General features: G+C 40.0%; 2 protein-coding genes across 2 annotated transcripts; both read left to right on the forward strand.

Moving 5' to 3' along the window:
- Nucleotides 1–93: 93 nt before the first annotated feature.
- On the forward strand, nucleotides 94–1,965 carry LOC149830538 (uncharacterized). Its single transcript, XM_090015480.1, has 3 exons — nucleotides 94–198; nucleotides 1,463–1,633; nucleotides 1,714–1,965. The coding sequence occupies exons 1-3, from the start codon at nucleotides 94–96 to the stop codon at nucleotides 1,963–1,965; spliced, it is 528 nt and encodes a 175-aa protein (XP_089871606.1).
- Nucleotides 1,966–8,257: 6,292 nt separating this feature from the next.
- Nucleotides 8,258–13,652, forward strand: LOC149830539 (putative protein phosphatase 2C 6). The gene is made up of 5 exons (XM_090015481.1): nucleotides 8,258–8,366; nucleotides 9,823–9,980; nucleotides 10,949–11,269; nucleotides 12,882–12,987; nucleotides 13,327–13,652. The coding sequence occupies exons 1-5, from the start codon at nucleotides 8,258–8,260 to the stop codon at nucleotides 13,650–13,652; spliced, it is 1,020 nt and encodes a 339-aa protein (XP_089871607.1).
- The last annotated feature ends 1,208 nt before the right edge of the window (nucleotides 13,653–14,860 follow it).

Raw genomic sequence — 14,860 nt, forward strand, 5'->3', positions numbered from 1 at the left:
GCTAGATATGACGGAATTTGACGTCATCCTAGGCATGGATTGACTGCATAAGTATCATGCCAAGATAGCAGAATTGTCTTATCTTCACCAGGAATGCCCAAGGTGGAATTCAAGATCGTGAAACTCGTTCGGGCGAGCAAGCTGATTTCGTCGCTAAAGGCACAAAACTACTTGAAGAAAGGATACACTGCCTTCTTGGTTAGTGTCATCCAGTCCGAACCGATGCGAGTCTCTATTAGAGATATGGATGTGGTTTATGAGTTTTCAGATGTTTTCCCGAAGGAGTTGTCAGGACTTCCCCCGCCCTAAGAGGTAGAATTCAACATTGAATTGCTTCAAGGTACCACACCGATTTCTAAGGCACCCTACCGGATGGCGCCAGCTGAGTTTGAGGAGTTTAAGAAGCAGTTGCAGAAGTTAATAAATTAGGGATTCATTCGCCCCAACATTTCGCCCTGAGGAGCGCTTGTTTTGTTCATGAAAAAGAAGAACGGATCATTGCGGTTGTGCATCGACTACTGAATGCTCAACTAGGCCACAATAAAGAATAAGTACCCATTGTCGCACATCGAAGATTTGTTCGATCAACCGCAGAAGGTCAGGATCTTTTCAAAAATCGACCTTAGATCTGAGTACCATCAACTCAGAATTAAGGGAGATGATATCTACAAGACGGTCTTTCGGACCAGATACAGGCACTACGAGTTTATGGTCATGCTCTTTGGACACACTTGCAGCCTTCGTGGACCTCATGAATAGGGTGTTCAAACCCTTTTTGGACACCTTCATGATAGTATTCATCGATGACATCCTGGTTTATTCTGAAATCCATGAGCAACATCGTGCGCACTTAAGCATTATTTTAGAAACTTTGCGAAATGACCATTTGTTCGCTAAGTACTCCAAGTGCGAGTTCTAGCTCAAGGAGATTATATTTTTGGGACATGTTATCTCCAAGGAAGGAGTGTTCGTGGATCCAACGAAGGTGGAGGTTGTACTAAGCTGGCAGCAGTCGAGGAACATTCGTGGCATCAGGAGTTTTCTCGGATTAGCTGGGTATTACCAAAGGTTTATCCAGGACTTTTTTAAGATCTCTCTACCCATGACGAAGCTCTTAAAGAAAGATGCTAAGTTTATGTGGGATGATAAGTGCGAAAGTAGTTTCCAGATGTTGAAAGAGCGTCTTACAACTGCTCCTATTCTGGCCTTACCTTCATGTTAAGGCAGCTTCATGATCTACACCGACGCTTCTGGGATAGACTTAGATTGTGTCCTAATGCAGAATGATAGAGTGATCGCCTATACATCGCGCCAACTTAAAATTCTTGAGAAGAATTATCTGACTTATGATTTGGAGTTAGCAGCGGTGGTCTTCATGTTGAAGATATAGTGGCACTACTTGTACGAGAAGCGGTTCGAGGCATTTACAGATCACAAAAGCCTTAAGTACTTATTCTTGCAGAAGGAGCTAAATATTAGACAACGATGTTTGCTGGAATTCCTCAAGGAATACGACTTCACCCTGTCCTACCACCCAGGAGAGGCGAACGTCATGGCCGACGCCCTCAGTCGCAAGATTCTCAGTGTTTTCATTAACTTGTTATTCACTGGTTGGAAGCTGATCGAGGATTTGGTATCGTGGGAATCGTTTGCGGTTATTCAAAATTCAATCAGTCTATTAGTATGGTAGCTCATCTTGTGCTATTGGCCAAGATCTTTGTCGGGCAGAAGATCGATGCACAGTACGAGAAGTTGAAGGCTCTAGTGCAGCAGGCCGATACCCCTTTCCGTCTGAATAAGGAAGAAAGTGTATGGTGTAAGGATCACCTTTGGGTTCCAAAAGATCCTATTCTAAAAGATGAAATACTCGTAGAGGCTCACAAGTCAAGATACACAATTCACCCAGAAGGCACAAAGATGTTTAAGGATTTGCAGCACAGATATTGGTGGAGCAGAATGAAGTGAGATGTAGCTGAGTATGTCTCAAAGTGTTTGACTTGCTAACAGATTAAGATCGAGCACCAACGACCAGGCGGAGTGATGCAGCAGATGGAGATTCTACAATAAAAGTAGGAGGAGATCACAATGGACTTCATTGTCGGGTTGCCGAGGACGAGGAGGAAACATGATGCGATTTGGGTGATTGTAGATCGACTCACCAAATCGACGCATTTCCTCCCTATCCACCTTAGTCAGTCATTGTATAGTTTGGAAGACCTCTATGTCTGAAAGATTGTAAGATTGCATGGTGTTCTAGTGTCAATCATCTTCGATCGTGATCTGAGGTTCACCTCAAGGTTTTGGGGGCAACTGCAATTGGCCTTAGACACGAAGTTAAAATTTAGCATTGCCTTCTACCCTTAGACTGACGGACAATATGAACGCATGATTCAAACTTTAGAGGACATGTTGCGAGCTTGCATGATGGATTGGAAGGGAGAATGAGATTCTCATACCAGTCTTGCAGAATTCGCGTATAATAACAATTATCATGCTAGTATCAGGATGGCCCCTTATGAGGCCATGTACGAGAGACCTTGTCGATCACCAGTCTATTGGGATGAGGTTGGTGAACGAAAGCTGGATTCACCGATAGTGCTACAACATTATACTCATCAAGTACAGATAATTAGGGAACGTCTCCATTCTGCTCAGAGTTGGCAAAAGTGTTACGCTGATTGGCGTCGTCGAGAACTTACTTTCTCGACAGGAGATATGGTTTTTATAAAAGACTAATAGCGTCTTTAGGTTCGAGAAAAAGGGAAAGCTTAGTCCCCGATTTGGCGGACCATTTGAGATCCCAGATCGGATCGGTGAGGCGACTTACTATGTAGCGCTACCTCCTTAGTATGCTCAGATGCATAATATTTTCCATGTATCTATGTTGAGAAGATATGTTCATGACCCGTCGTACATCATTCATTACGAAGATGTGAACATTCGAAATGACTTGACGTTCGAAGAAAGACCGATGGCAATCATTGATCAATAAGACCAAGTGCTTAGGTCGAAGACAATATCGCTTGTTAAGGTGCGTTGGTAGCACTATGGAATAGAGGAATGCACTTGGAAGCTTGAGGCTAATATCAGGAAGAAATACCCTGACTTGTACCTTGATCAATGAATCTAATAGAAATTTCACGGATAAAATTATTTTAAGGAGGGTAGAATGTTAAATCCAATGAAAAAAAACAAATAGTCTGATCTGGACTTGACCCGGATCCATACTCTGGCCACCCTTCCTTGTGCCTATTTAAGGCAGCGAGGGGGGAAAGGTTTCACATTCGAAACCCATCCCCTCTTGTTCCTCTCTTCGTCCCCTATCTTCTCTCTCTCTCTCCCCCGACCCTCTCTCTTCTACTTGCTGGAGGCCACCCCGGTGACCCTCGCCACTGCTTCCTTCCTATTTCCTTCCTACATCTCTCTCGGCTCTCTCCTGCTATTGGGATCGGCGCAGGCGACCCCCTCCAGGTATGCGCCGCCTCTTCTTCACCTTCATCTTCTTCTTTTCTTCCCTTTCTTTCTCGTTGAGTCGGTAGGGGAGGGGTCGAGCCCCTCCGTGCTCCCTTTGATGGTGGGGGAGGGGTCGAGCCCCTTCTCTGCTCCCTGCACCCTCCAGCAACAGGGAAGTGGCCGAGCCCTCTCCCTGTACAAGGGAGAGGCCGAGCCCCTTCCCTGCGTACCCTTTGGCAGGGATGGGGCCAAGCCCCTCCCTGTGCTCTCGTTTGGCAGGGGAGAGGCTGAGCCCCCTCCCTGCACCCTCAGTTTGGTAGGGGAGGGGCCGAGCCCCCTCCCTACACCTTCTTCTTCTAGTAGGCAGGGGTGTCGCCCCTGCCTCCACTAATTTCGGTAAGCAGGGGTGAAGCCCTCTACCTCCCCCTTTGTGACCAATGTGCAGGGGCCTCGCCCCTGCCTCTTTGCTCCTTCGACAGACAGGGGTGAAGCCCCCTGCCTCCCTCGTTGTTTTTGTTAGGCAGGGGCTTTACCCATGCCTTTCTTCCACCTTGTTAGGCAGGGGCACAACCCCTGCCTACTCTCGCTTTCGGAAGGCAGGGGCGCAACTCCTGCCTCTATCCGATCTCTCGGAAGGCAGGGGTGCAGTCCCATGCCTCCCTGTTTTTTCGCTGACAGCAAGTCAGCAGGGGCTTGCAACCCCTGCCTTTGCTTCTTACACTTAAAGCAGGTTTGCAGGGGCACGATGCCTCTGACTCTGCCTCTTTCACGACAGAACAACGACAATGCCCATGTCCTCTCTATTTTTTGATTAAGATAACATGTTGGCATCTTGCTTTTTCAGCTTGTACGATGGATCAATCTTACGTCCTGCGGCTTGAGCCGTCGATCACATACACTCACCGATGACTACAAGCTCACAACTCCCCAAGGTAGGGAAAGATTGCACCAATTGAATTAAGTTCAATTAATTAACAAGATAATTAAATATATATATATATATATATATATATATATATATATGTGTGTGTGTGTGTGTGTGTGTGTGTGTGTGTGTGTGTGTATTTATATGAGTATACATTTAGCTTAAGAACGCAGTTTCATGATCCTTATCCTTTACTTTCTGTCATGTCTTTCCTTTGTCATCGCGTTTTATGCATAGGCTTTGCTTACGCATTTCTGCTTTCAGTCTTTCCTTTGTCGTCGCGCTTTGCGCTTAGACTTTGCTTACACATTTCTGCTTTTAGTCTTTCCTTTGTCGTCGCACTTTGTGCACAAGCTTTGTGTTTGCACTCCTGCTTTCAGTCTTTACTTTGTCATCGCGCTTTGCGCTCAGGCTCTTGCTTTTGCAAATGTTTTGTTACCGCCTTGCCACTACACACGATGCTCATATTTTTGCTCATCGCACGTACTATTAGATACATCCTCATGGAGTACACACAAGCATTTACCACTCTCCCTCTTACAATAATAGATGAGTCGGGGCATTAAACGATACATCCTTGACTAAGGAGAGGGATTCCTAGAAAGGATCCTGGCTTTTCGAGTGAGCAGTCATGCAAAGTAGACTTGATGATTTTTGAGAGTTATGCTAAAACATCAAAGACTACTCAAATCTACGTATTTGAAAAGGGGATGTTTGTCTATTTCAGTTCGTGCATTCGACACATCTCGGGTAACCTTGAATTGGGGCTTGAACGAACTTTTTGGCGGGGTTTTTGTTGAGAAACTCGTATCCCGTTCATCAAGGCCAGAATTGAGCCATGCGAGTCATACAGATACTACAATAACAAATGAGAGATTCTAGAAAATTGCATGCCATATGTTGGCATGAGTTGTCGACTATTTTGAAAGATAAAGAATGCCAAAAGTAAAGTTTGAGAAATATTACATCTTTGTGAAACACTTCTGTTTAGGCTCCTGTTAAGGAACTATATCCCTTTCATCATAGAGTACTTGTACACATGCACTGCTCGTTAGTACTACGATGATCGGATAAAACAATCATGTGAACTCGAACAGTGCTAAATGCACAATGTTGTAATCACATAAAATGTTAATTGATTGCCTTCATAGGCAGGATGCTCGAATGGTTGAAAGATCAAAGCATGTAGAATGAGTCGATAGTTAAGCAATGTCTGACTCACCCATTCGCCTTTTATTTCTGTCAAGGGAGAGGATGGATCGGTACAAAAACTCCAATGGACAAGTTGTTAACAACCATTCCACGGGCAAAGATCTGGCCTCTCCAGTCATTGGAGTTAGGGGACGGGACTACCAGACATTATTCTAGGTAGTAGACCCCATGAACTTTTGCAGAATTTGGATGTATCCGTTGTCAAGTAACTGTCGTTGGAGAATCTTCTCTCGGCCAAAAGTCATCCCCTTAGGTGTGGACTCAACTAGGTATTCGGGTTATTGAAAATACATAGAATGATAGACGCTCGAACTAGTCTGAGTTATTTCTACGATTTGCGTCTGCGTGTACCCGCAGGCCAGTTAATATCGAAACATAAATTTGTTCACACTAGTTGATGGGTCATAGAACTTGCTAGTTGTTTGGTAGTTCATAACTTGCGATTGAATGAATCATTATGTTGTATTATTATCTGCTTTAAACTGCTTAGCATGTTGAATCAAATGTACTTAATTCAGTTTTTTGCCATCTCACTTGTGCACCTACCAGTTTTTTGCAAAACTGACCTATTTTGTGGGCACAGGTGATGAATAGGTTGCGAGACAGGCGATGACGATGATCTCAGGATCTCACTGTTTCTGCTAGCAGCTCGCATTCTGGGCTTTTGGGTTTTTTGGGCAAGGGTTTCCTCAAAAAATCTTAATTTTGTACAACTTAAATTATTTCTAATACAAATAGCTTATTAAAATGGTTGTAAATTATTTCTGTTTGGTGAATATGGATTTTTACATTAACGCGCCCAAGGTTGTCAACTTGCTTCTTTTATTCAAAGAAAAATGTTTTTGCTGATTTGTTAAAAATTCTAAAAAGAAAAGAAAATTTTCTAACCTTTTGAAAAGGTTTATAAATTTGAAATTTTGGGACGTTACAATATTTCTTGACTCTTGATCCAATAGTAAGGGGTTCAATCAAGCAAAACATTTTATTTAAAACAACCAAACAGAAGTTTAATCAAGAATCATTATAGTCATTATATATGATGTTATATTTCATCAGCACTGCATATGTCATGAGTTGATGAAGGTTGCACGGGTCACATTTTCATGCATCTTACAATTCTCAAGTGAAATGAGTGGCGGAGATTGAATATGACCGAACTTTGGTTTTATATACAATATGACCGTAACTGCTCTCAGTTTAACCTGTCATGTGTAGAGGGATCCAATAGCTACTTTAGATGCGAAAACAAGTGCCAGAGCCTTGTGTTAGGGCTTTAATTAGAATGAGCAACGATACAAGGATCGGTTAACTGCCCGCCTATATGACACAACTCAATCACATGAGAGCATGCCATGTGCCTCACAGCAACAGAATGTACACCCCCCCACCCAAGGAGCTGTCATGTGATTGGCGTGTGTCACATAAGGGGGCAGTCAAACAAGCACTGGATCCTAATTTCCTTATGATAACTTGTAAAAACATAGTTTTACCTGATCCCTCGACCAAGTAAAACGTTTAATGTAGAACAACCGATACAGAATCAGAACACACCTCATGTATAGTAGGACCCACTTGCTATTTTCATTGCAGTATCACGTCTTCTCTTTATACTTTTCTCATAGTTACTAGAACCGCCTCCCTGATGGGGGCACGCTTCCGGAGAGAGCGGATCAGCGTTTACAACCACAAAACCCACCCCATTGTACTGTAGCTCAGTACAAGTGGGACTCACATTCTTTTACAGGATCCGCGCTTCCTGAGCTGGAACCGCTTTCTTCTCGCTTTCCTTTCGTTTCTCTCATTTGTCCATCGCTTCCTCCGCATTTCCCTCTCACTTTTCTCTTATTTTTTGTGCTTTTCATACTAATTTTTTTTTCACCTCTCTCTCTCTCTCTCTTCTCACTCGTTTCTCTTGTTTCCTTCATGTTTGCTTTTTCACTTCTTGCATGCTTCCACACTCGCTTCAAAATCGCTTCATACTACTTTTTAACACTCGCTTCTTCGGGTCCGCTTCACTTTCCCTATCCATTTCGCTTCCTAGTAACTATGGTTTTTCCGATAACATCGTAAAACGAAGTTTTGGTAGCAAAGTGTAATCCAAAAAAAAAAAAAAAAGAACAAGAGAAAAAAGACAACCCTTTATGCTTGATGGGTCAAGCAGCCCTCCTTTCTTTTTCACCTTATATTCTAACACAATTCAAATGCTTACGTAAGAAAGCAAAACGTAAGCGAAGCAATGCCACATTTATAATCAAACGGAAAACACCGCCACCTCCTTCCCAAGCAAGATTAGAACATTCCATAATTCCCCTTCGTCTCTTTTAAAGCTATGTCCTTCAACATGGCTACACTGCTCAGCTGAGTTTTCTCACTTTCACCCTCTTCTGATACACAAGAGTTGGTGCAAACCACAGTACTTCTAGCTCTTCCTAACACCACTGATCTAAATTTTCTTGGCTACTGTGAGGTTCTAAGGTAACAAGTGTGTTCTGTTTTCTTTCTTTCTTTGTTTCCTTGTGGTGAATGTTTAGTTTCTCTGTCTCCAATAAAGTTTGGGCTTTTCTTACTGTCTCTCTTAGTTTTCCTTTTTAATTGTCAGCATTTTTTTACTTCTAGGATCTGTTGCCTTTCTGGTGGTGCGGGGAATCTAAGAAATTGTGAGGCAGTATGGAGGAGACGTCTGCAGCAACTATTAACGTGGTGAGAAGTAGCAAATCAGAGATTGGAAGTCTCAAACTGATCACAAAATCTTTAATCGGTGAGAGTGATCCTTCAAGTAAGAACACCTCTCTCTCTCTCTCTCTCTCTCTCTCTCTCTCTCTCTCTCTCTCTATATATATATATATATATATATATATATATATATATATAAGAGACCGTCCAACCAAAGAAAAGTGCAAACCATAAAAACTACTAAAATTGATTTTAAAAGTGTTCTTTTTTGGCAAATATGACCATAAGGATGCAATCTGAATGGTCAAAAACCTAAAAACCGGCTCTTGTAGCATGTGTGTTCGATGTGTATATAGGATTTTATAATGTGCTAAAAGTCAATGGTTTAAATTTTTTTAAGCTTTTTAGATCATAAAAATCTAATCTATGCCTAAAAAAAGTTTGCAATAAGAGTCAAATCTATGCGTTAAAACGTTTATATACATATAAGAGAAACCGTTCAACCAAAGGAAAGTACAAAAGTAAAAACTACTTTAGAAAATCGATTTTAAAAGTGTTTTTTTGGCAAATATAACCATATCGATCAATCTGCATGGTTAAAAACCTAAAAATGGGCTCTTGTAGCATGTTTGTTTGATGTGTATATAAGATTTTATAATATGCTAAAAATCAATGGTTTGAATTTTTTTGAAGTTTTCTAAATCATAACAATCCAATCTATGAATAAAAAAATTTGCAATAAGAGTCCGTTCTTGGGGTTTTTATCATAAAGACCACATTTGCGTTGTCGGATTTAACAAAAAGGCTTTTAATTAAATATCATTTTTTAAAAGTAGTTTGTCTGGTTTGTACCTTCCTTTAGTCCCTATATATATATACCTTTATATATATATATATATATATATATATATATATATATATATATATATATATATATATATATATATATATAAAGGTAGGTGCATAATGAAATATGCTCATTGATACGTGCTTAATGAGTTTTTTTGCTTTTTCAGTATGTTTTTTGCAGTTCGGACCCCATAAATGTATTGGGTATGGTCTATTTACGAAGAATCGACACCTGGATCTTGTGTTTTCGATGAAAAAAAATGATATTTGGAGCCTAAAAATTTTATAAAGATTTTGGACGGTTGATTTTTTGAACCATATAAAATCTCACCAATGTGTCTGAATCGAACACTTCAAGAGCTAATCCCTATAAAATCAAGTACATAGATCACATCTGTACCGTCAGAATTTTAAAAAAAAAACTGAAAACCCCAACAAGCACGTATTGCAAGCACCTACTGTTCAAACACCTACGCTCTACTCTCTCTCATGATATATATATATATATATATATATATATATATATATATATATATATATATATATTTTTTTTCACATGTGCACATTTTTTAAGCTCTTGGGATGAACATCCAAAATAGGCAACATATTAGGCCTATCTTGTGAGCATGGACTATTTTTACAACTATTTGGGCAATTCTTTGGAGTACCATTTGAACAATATAATTATAAAAATATGATTTATTTTTCAGAAGACCCTATGAAAAGTGATGAAGAATTGGAAGTGGACGTTGGTTGTGTTTCTTTGAAGGGAAGGAGGCCAGAAATGGAGGACACTGTTGTTATTCTACCTAACTTTATGGCAGGAGCTCATTTCTATGGTGTCTATGATGGCCACGGTGGTGCACAGGTATATATCATTATCATCACAGAACATATCTGTCTTTATCTTTTCCCTTTTTTTTTTCAATTGTAAAACATCTTGTGACCGAGTTTAAAACTAGATTCTCATGAGTTTTTGGCATTTACAATAAGTTTTCCAAGTTCTAAAGAAACTTTGGGTATCACACGAAACATAACCAGAGTAGTTGTCTTAACCATCAATAGAAATAATGTAGTTCATGAACTTCTCTACAGTTCACCTTATATCCATTTTTTTAAAATGTCTTTTTTTTTTCTGCAAAACTTCACATATAATAGACTGGAATATATTTTTCAAAACAGAATTGATAAAGATTGTTGAGAAATCTTCACCAATACTCTAGAATATTTTTCATCACAGAAGAAAGATTTTGTCCAAAAAGTTGGGACACTTTTCTTAGTCACCCTCCTTTTTCTTTTTCTTTTTTTTGTTCTCTTTTTTATCTTTTCTCTTCTCTTGTCAAGGGCATAACTGCTCCAAATGAATCTGCCCATAATACACATGCCAAAAAAAAACACCAGCTTGGTTGAGCCCACGTAGTTAAGATCAGTGGCTTAGAGTCTTTAGACTGGGTCTAAATTTACGTTTGCTAAGGGTGACTTGACCCAGCCAACAGTGGTCCAAGCCTCAAGTCCCGTAGGAAAAGTTGACTCATCAAATTTGGCTAATCTAGGAAAGCCTTTTCCAACCAGCTCTACATTTCTCAAATCATAATGATCATATTATATGTCACTAAGATTAGATACCAGAACAAAGATATATACCCATAAAATACATCAGTCGGAGCTTACTGGATTCTGATTCGATATCCAGGATATGGACTCCTATTCTTTGGATCTTGGATCAGTCTAGTTGGACCTGACATACATAGTCTGGACCTGAAACTAACCTGAGTCTGACCTCTTGGATGTGGGTATATATACCTTTGCTAAATCGATCGATGCTGGTTCTGTCAGGTCGCTAACTATTGCCGCGAGCGACTCCACGTCGTACTGCCGGAGGAATTGGAGAAGACAATGAGTGATGCTAGAATATCTGGGTCCATGGATCTAGGTTACAGGGAGTCACAGCAGGCATGGGAGGAAGCAGCAACCAACTGTTTCACCAAAGTTGACAAGGAAGTAGGAGCCCTTGGGGGAGTTGGAATGGAGACCATTGGATCAACTGCTGTGGTTGCCATAGTTTCATCATCACATATAGTTGTTGCAAACTGTGGTGACTCTAGGGCAGTCCTATGCAGGGGAAGGAAGTCTATGCCACTCTCTGTGGACCATAAAGTATGTTTTGTTGACCTCATTCTTAATTCCAAAGTTGTGGTACACTTAATTATGTGAGGAGAGTTATGTCCTTTATCATAAAAACTTGGGCATTTTAGATTATTTTATGAAAAAGAGTAATATCATTGGTGCTTTCATATATATGCTTCTGATCTTTATGGTTCACTTGGGAATAGGGGTGTCAATGGGTCGGGTTTGGTTCGGACCCAGGTGGAACCAGACTTGGATCAGATTTTTGGGTACGGTATTAGGTCCAGACGTGGGTTTAATCAGGTCTACTATAAAAAAAAAACATACCCGGACCCGATAAGAACTACATGAACCAAACCCGGACTATTATACCAGGTAAAAACATAATTTTTATCATTTTTACATTGAAAATTTGCGGGTCTTAATCAGAACTCGGGTTGGGTCCTGGTAAACCAGGCCCGTTGACCCCTACTTGGAAACTTGAATGTGAAGAAAGGGTATTGAACTAATAAGCATTGCCAATAAGATTAATATTCTCTCAGAAGACCCAAGGGATTTGGCATAGTGGGATGGAGCCTAGACCGTTTGATGGGCAGTCTAGGTTCAAGTTCCATGGGCTTCAACCCCCTGCATAAGCACAGGGGATTGGCGACTCCCTGGGGTCGAGGGGTAAGCTCCCGGAGTTTTACACTGACATGGACAGAGACAGTAAGTATGGCAGGCTGAGCCAGCGCACTGTACCTGGAGCGGTTTCTCTGAGTAAAAAAAAGCATATTCTCTCAGAAATTACTGCTTTCTTCTTTTGACATTTCGTTTTTATCCTTAATTCTTTATTCACAGCCATGAATAGAATTGGCGAATTGCAAATTGGATTTCGTTACATTGAAAATTCATGATTTGGGGTTATAAACCAAACGGGTTATTTGCAAAGTTTGACATATGTTTGGCAACATGTGAAACTTGACCAAGTTCATGAGCTCCATATGTTATGTACCAAATACCAATATTGAAAGCATGAACCTAGCGTGATGACCAGGGATGTGAAACTCGCAATATTATTAATGCGACTTTTGTTTGCTTTTTTCATATTTTGGACTTAAAATATGCATGTCTTATATATACGTATCCTTTAATGCTTGATGCAGTCGTGCACTAGTTAATATACGATGCAACTTTTTAAGAATAGTGTTAGGCATGGTTCAAACACGACCAAGTTTACGAACAGAAATCAATTCTCTCTCGCCACCGAAGATGATCACGAACTTGGCTAGCTTTGTTTCATGTCAGGCCCAAACGTGGCATATAAGTATTCCAACCCCAAAAACACGTTTTAATTGTCGCTTTAAATGACCAAAATATTACGCGATTTCCAAATCTTCGTGATGTTTACCTTCAAAACAAAAATATCATGATTTTATCATGATATGCACGCTTATATCAGCCATTTTTTTGGGGAAATTAATTGGTCAACTTATATATATATATATATATATATATATATATATATATATATATATATATATATATATATATATATATATATATATATATATATATATATATATATATATATATATATCATCTATATTTCTTTTCATATATGGGTTCAAAAATTGCTTCTAACACTGCACATATTTACCAGCCTGATAGAGAAGATGAGGCAGCAAGGATCGAGGCAGCCGGAGGAAAGGTCATACATTGGAATGGAGTTCGAGTTTTTGGGGTGCTTGCTATGTCAAGGGCAATTGGTATAATTCTCTTATTTCAGTATTTTTACATCATTTTTTTTTTCGGCAAGTTGGTCTGGACAACTTAGTCCAATCACATGACAGCATTCTGAGTTGGGCCTGCATTCTGTTGAGGGTGAAGCCCCTGCCTAGCTAGGAGCACTCATTTAAACGACACATTAAGCCATGCTCAGTTTTAAATTCCCACGGTACCATCAACCCGTGCTGATCCATATTTCTGCATGTCACTAGGATCATGTAAACATAGTTTTCACTGCTATAACTTTCATGTAACTTGATTTTATCTTCTTTTTTTTTAATTGTAATTTGCTCTGCTCATGCTGCCTGAATGCATGTCAGGTGATGCATATCTAAAGCCATGGATAGTTCCAGTGCCAGAAGTGACACTTACTAAGAGAAGTGATGAAGATGAGTGCCTCATCCTTGCTAGTGATGGCTTATGGGATGTAATTGATAACGACGAAGCTTGTGAGGTAGCCCGGAGATGTTGCCGGCAATGCCAACGACGGAACAGCAGCAGAAGAGGAGGTGAAGGCCAGATCCCAGCTGCAAGTGTGGCAGCTAAGTACCTGTCTAGGCTTGCTCTCCACAGGGGCAGTAGGGATAATATCAGTGTCATAGTGGTGGACCTCAAGCCTAGCCCCAAGCAACGAACATGCATGTGAATGATACCTGAGGACAAAAAAACGATCAAATGTTGAAGATGAAGTGATTAACATTGTCTCATATTGTAATATTGACACTTCCCAATAACATCCTGTTAAAGCAATACAGATTATTGCACATCCAGTTGAAACATTTTCAATCTACTTTTTGTGTTTTGCATATGACACCAACAATGTGGTTGTGTTACCAATAGGGGCTCCCCTTGTCTGGTAGGAGCAGTTAGTGCACGTCACCTTGTGTTACTACGTTGCAAGTTCGAATCCCAATGGTATCATTGTATAACTGGTAGGGGTCTGCCTAACCCCAGTTTGCCTTTCAAAAAAAAAGAAGTGGTTATAGTTTTTTTTTTGACAGAATTAAAGCTGAGGTTAGGCAGACCCTTACCAGTTATACAACCATACCGATGGTATTCGAACTTGCAACGTCCCAACACAAGCTGACGTGCACTATATAACTGACGGGGGTGTGTATAGGATCAGGGTGGGCAGTGAGTGCCAGTCCTCACCCTCAAAAAGGTTGGGTTAGGGTGGGTACACTCTGACCCAATCCATGTCTTTCCTCTTCTATCCCCGAGTCTACGACCCCAACTCTCTCTCTCTCTCTCTCCCTCTCTCTCTCTCTCTCAGCCAAAAAACTTTGTGAGATTCGCACTGATCATCCGCCATCCGGCAGACTCTGTGGCGCAGGCACCTGGCCCTATCCTCTAGGCCGCCTCCTTTTCATTTTTCTTTTCAAGATGTTTGATATGGTCTTGATTTTAGGAGGTTTACTTTTTTTTAATTAGCATAATGTATTGTTAGGGTATAGGTGTTTTATTTAAATAGTTTTAGAAATAGCAAGAATGTTTAATCAGGGTTTTGTATGTGTGTGTTCTTTTTTTAACATTAGCATTAAGAATGAATAATGAATGCTTGATTTTTTGTTAGTATATTAGGGATTTTATTTATTCTTTTTCAATAGCATAAATATGTGATTTCTTTTAGGATTTTGGGCATTGATTTGGATTTTTTCATATAATGTGAATATTTAATGAAGGTTTTTGGATTTTTTATCTAGTATTTTCTTTTTAATTATCATTACGGATGATTCCATTAATAAATATTTGATTTTGGTTATCAAGCCCTTAAATCTATGATTTTTGTTAGAATTTGTCTTTTATTTTGGTTTTTTAAATGACATAAATATTTAATTAGGTGTTCTTTTTTTT

The sequence above is a fragment of the Nuphar pumila genome, chromosome 8 (genome assembly GCF_984573655.1).
Source record: "Nuphar pumila chromosome 8, dmNupPumi1.hap1.1, whole genome shotgun sequence".
In the NCBI taxonomy this organism is placed as follows: domain Eukaryota; kingdom Viridiplantae; phylum Streptophyta; class Magnoliopsida; order Nymphaeales; family Nymphaeaceae; genus Nuphar; species Nuphar pumila.

Bases quoted from the DNA above. Each gene is read 5' to 3' on its own strand.
- LOC149830538 (XM_090015480.1), top strand. From the start codon at position 94: ATGCCCAAGGTGGAATTCAAGATCGTGAAACTCGTTCGGGCGAGCAAG. The intron at 199-1,462 runs GTTAGTGTCATC...TTATTCTTGCAG, and splicing joins AAGGATACACTGCCTTCTTG to AAGGAGCTAAATATTAGACA. The intron at 1,634-1,713 runs GTATCGTGGGAA...CTATTGGCCAAG, and splicing joins GGAAGCTGATCGAGGATTTG to ATCTTTGTCGGGCAGAAGAT.
- LOC149830539 (XM_090015481.1), top strand. From the start codon at position 8,258: ATGGAGGAGACGTCTGCAGCAACTATTAACGTGGTGAGAAGTAGCAAA. The intron at 9,981-10,948 runs GTATATATCATT...TGGTTCTGTCAG, and splicing joins ATGGCCACGGTGGTGCACAG to GTCGCTAACTATTGCCGCGA. The intron at 11,270-12,881 runs GTATGTTTTGTT...CATATTTACCAG, and splicing joins CACTCTCTGTGGACCATAAA to CCTGATAGAGAAGATGAGGC.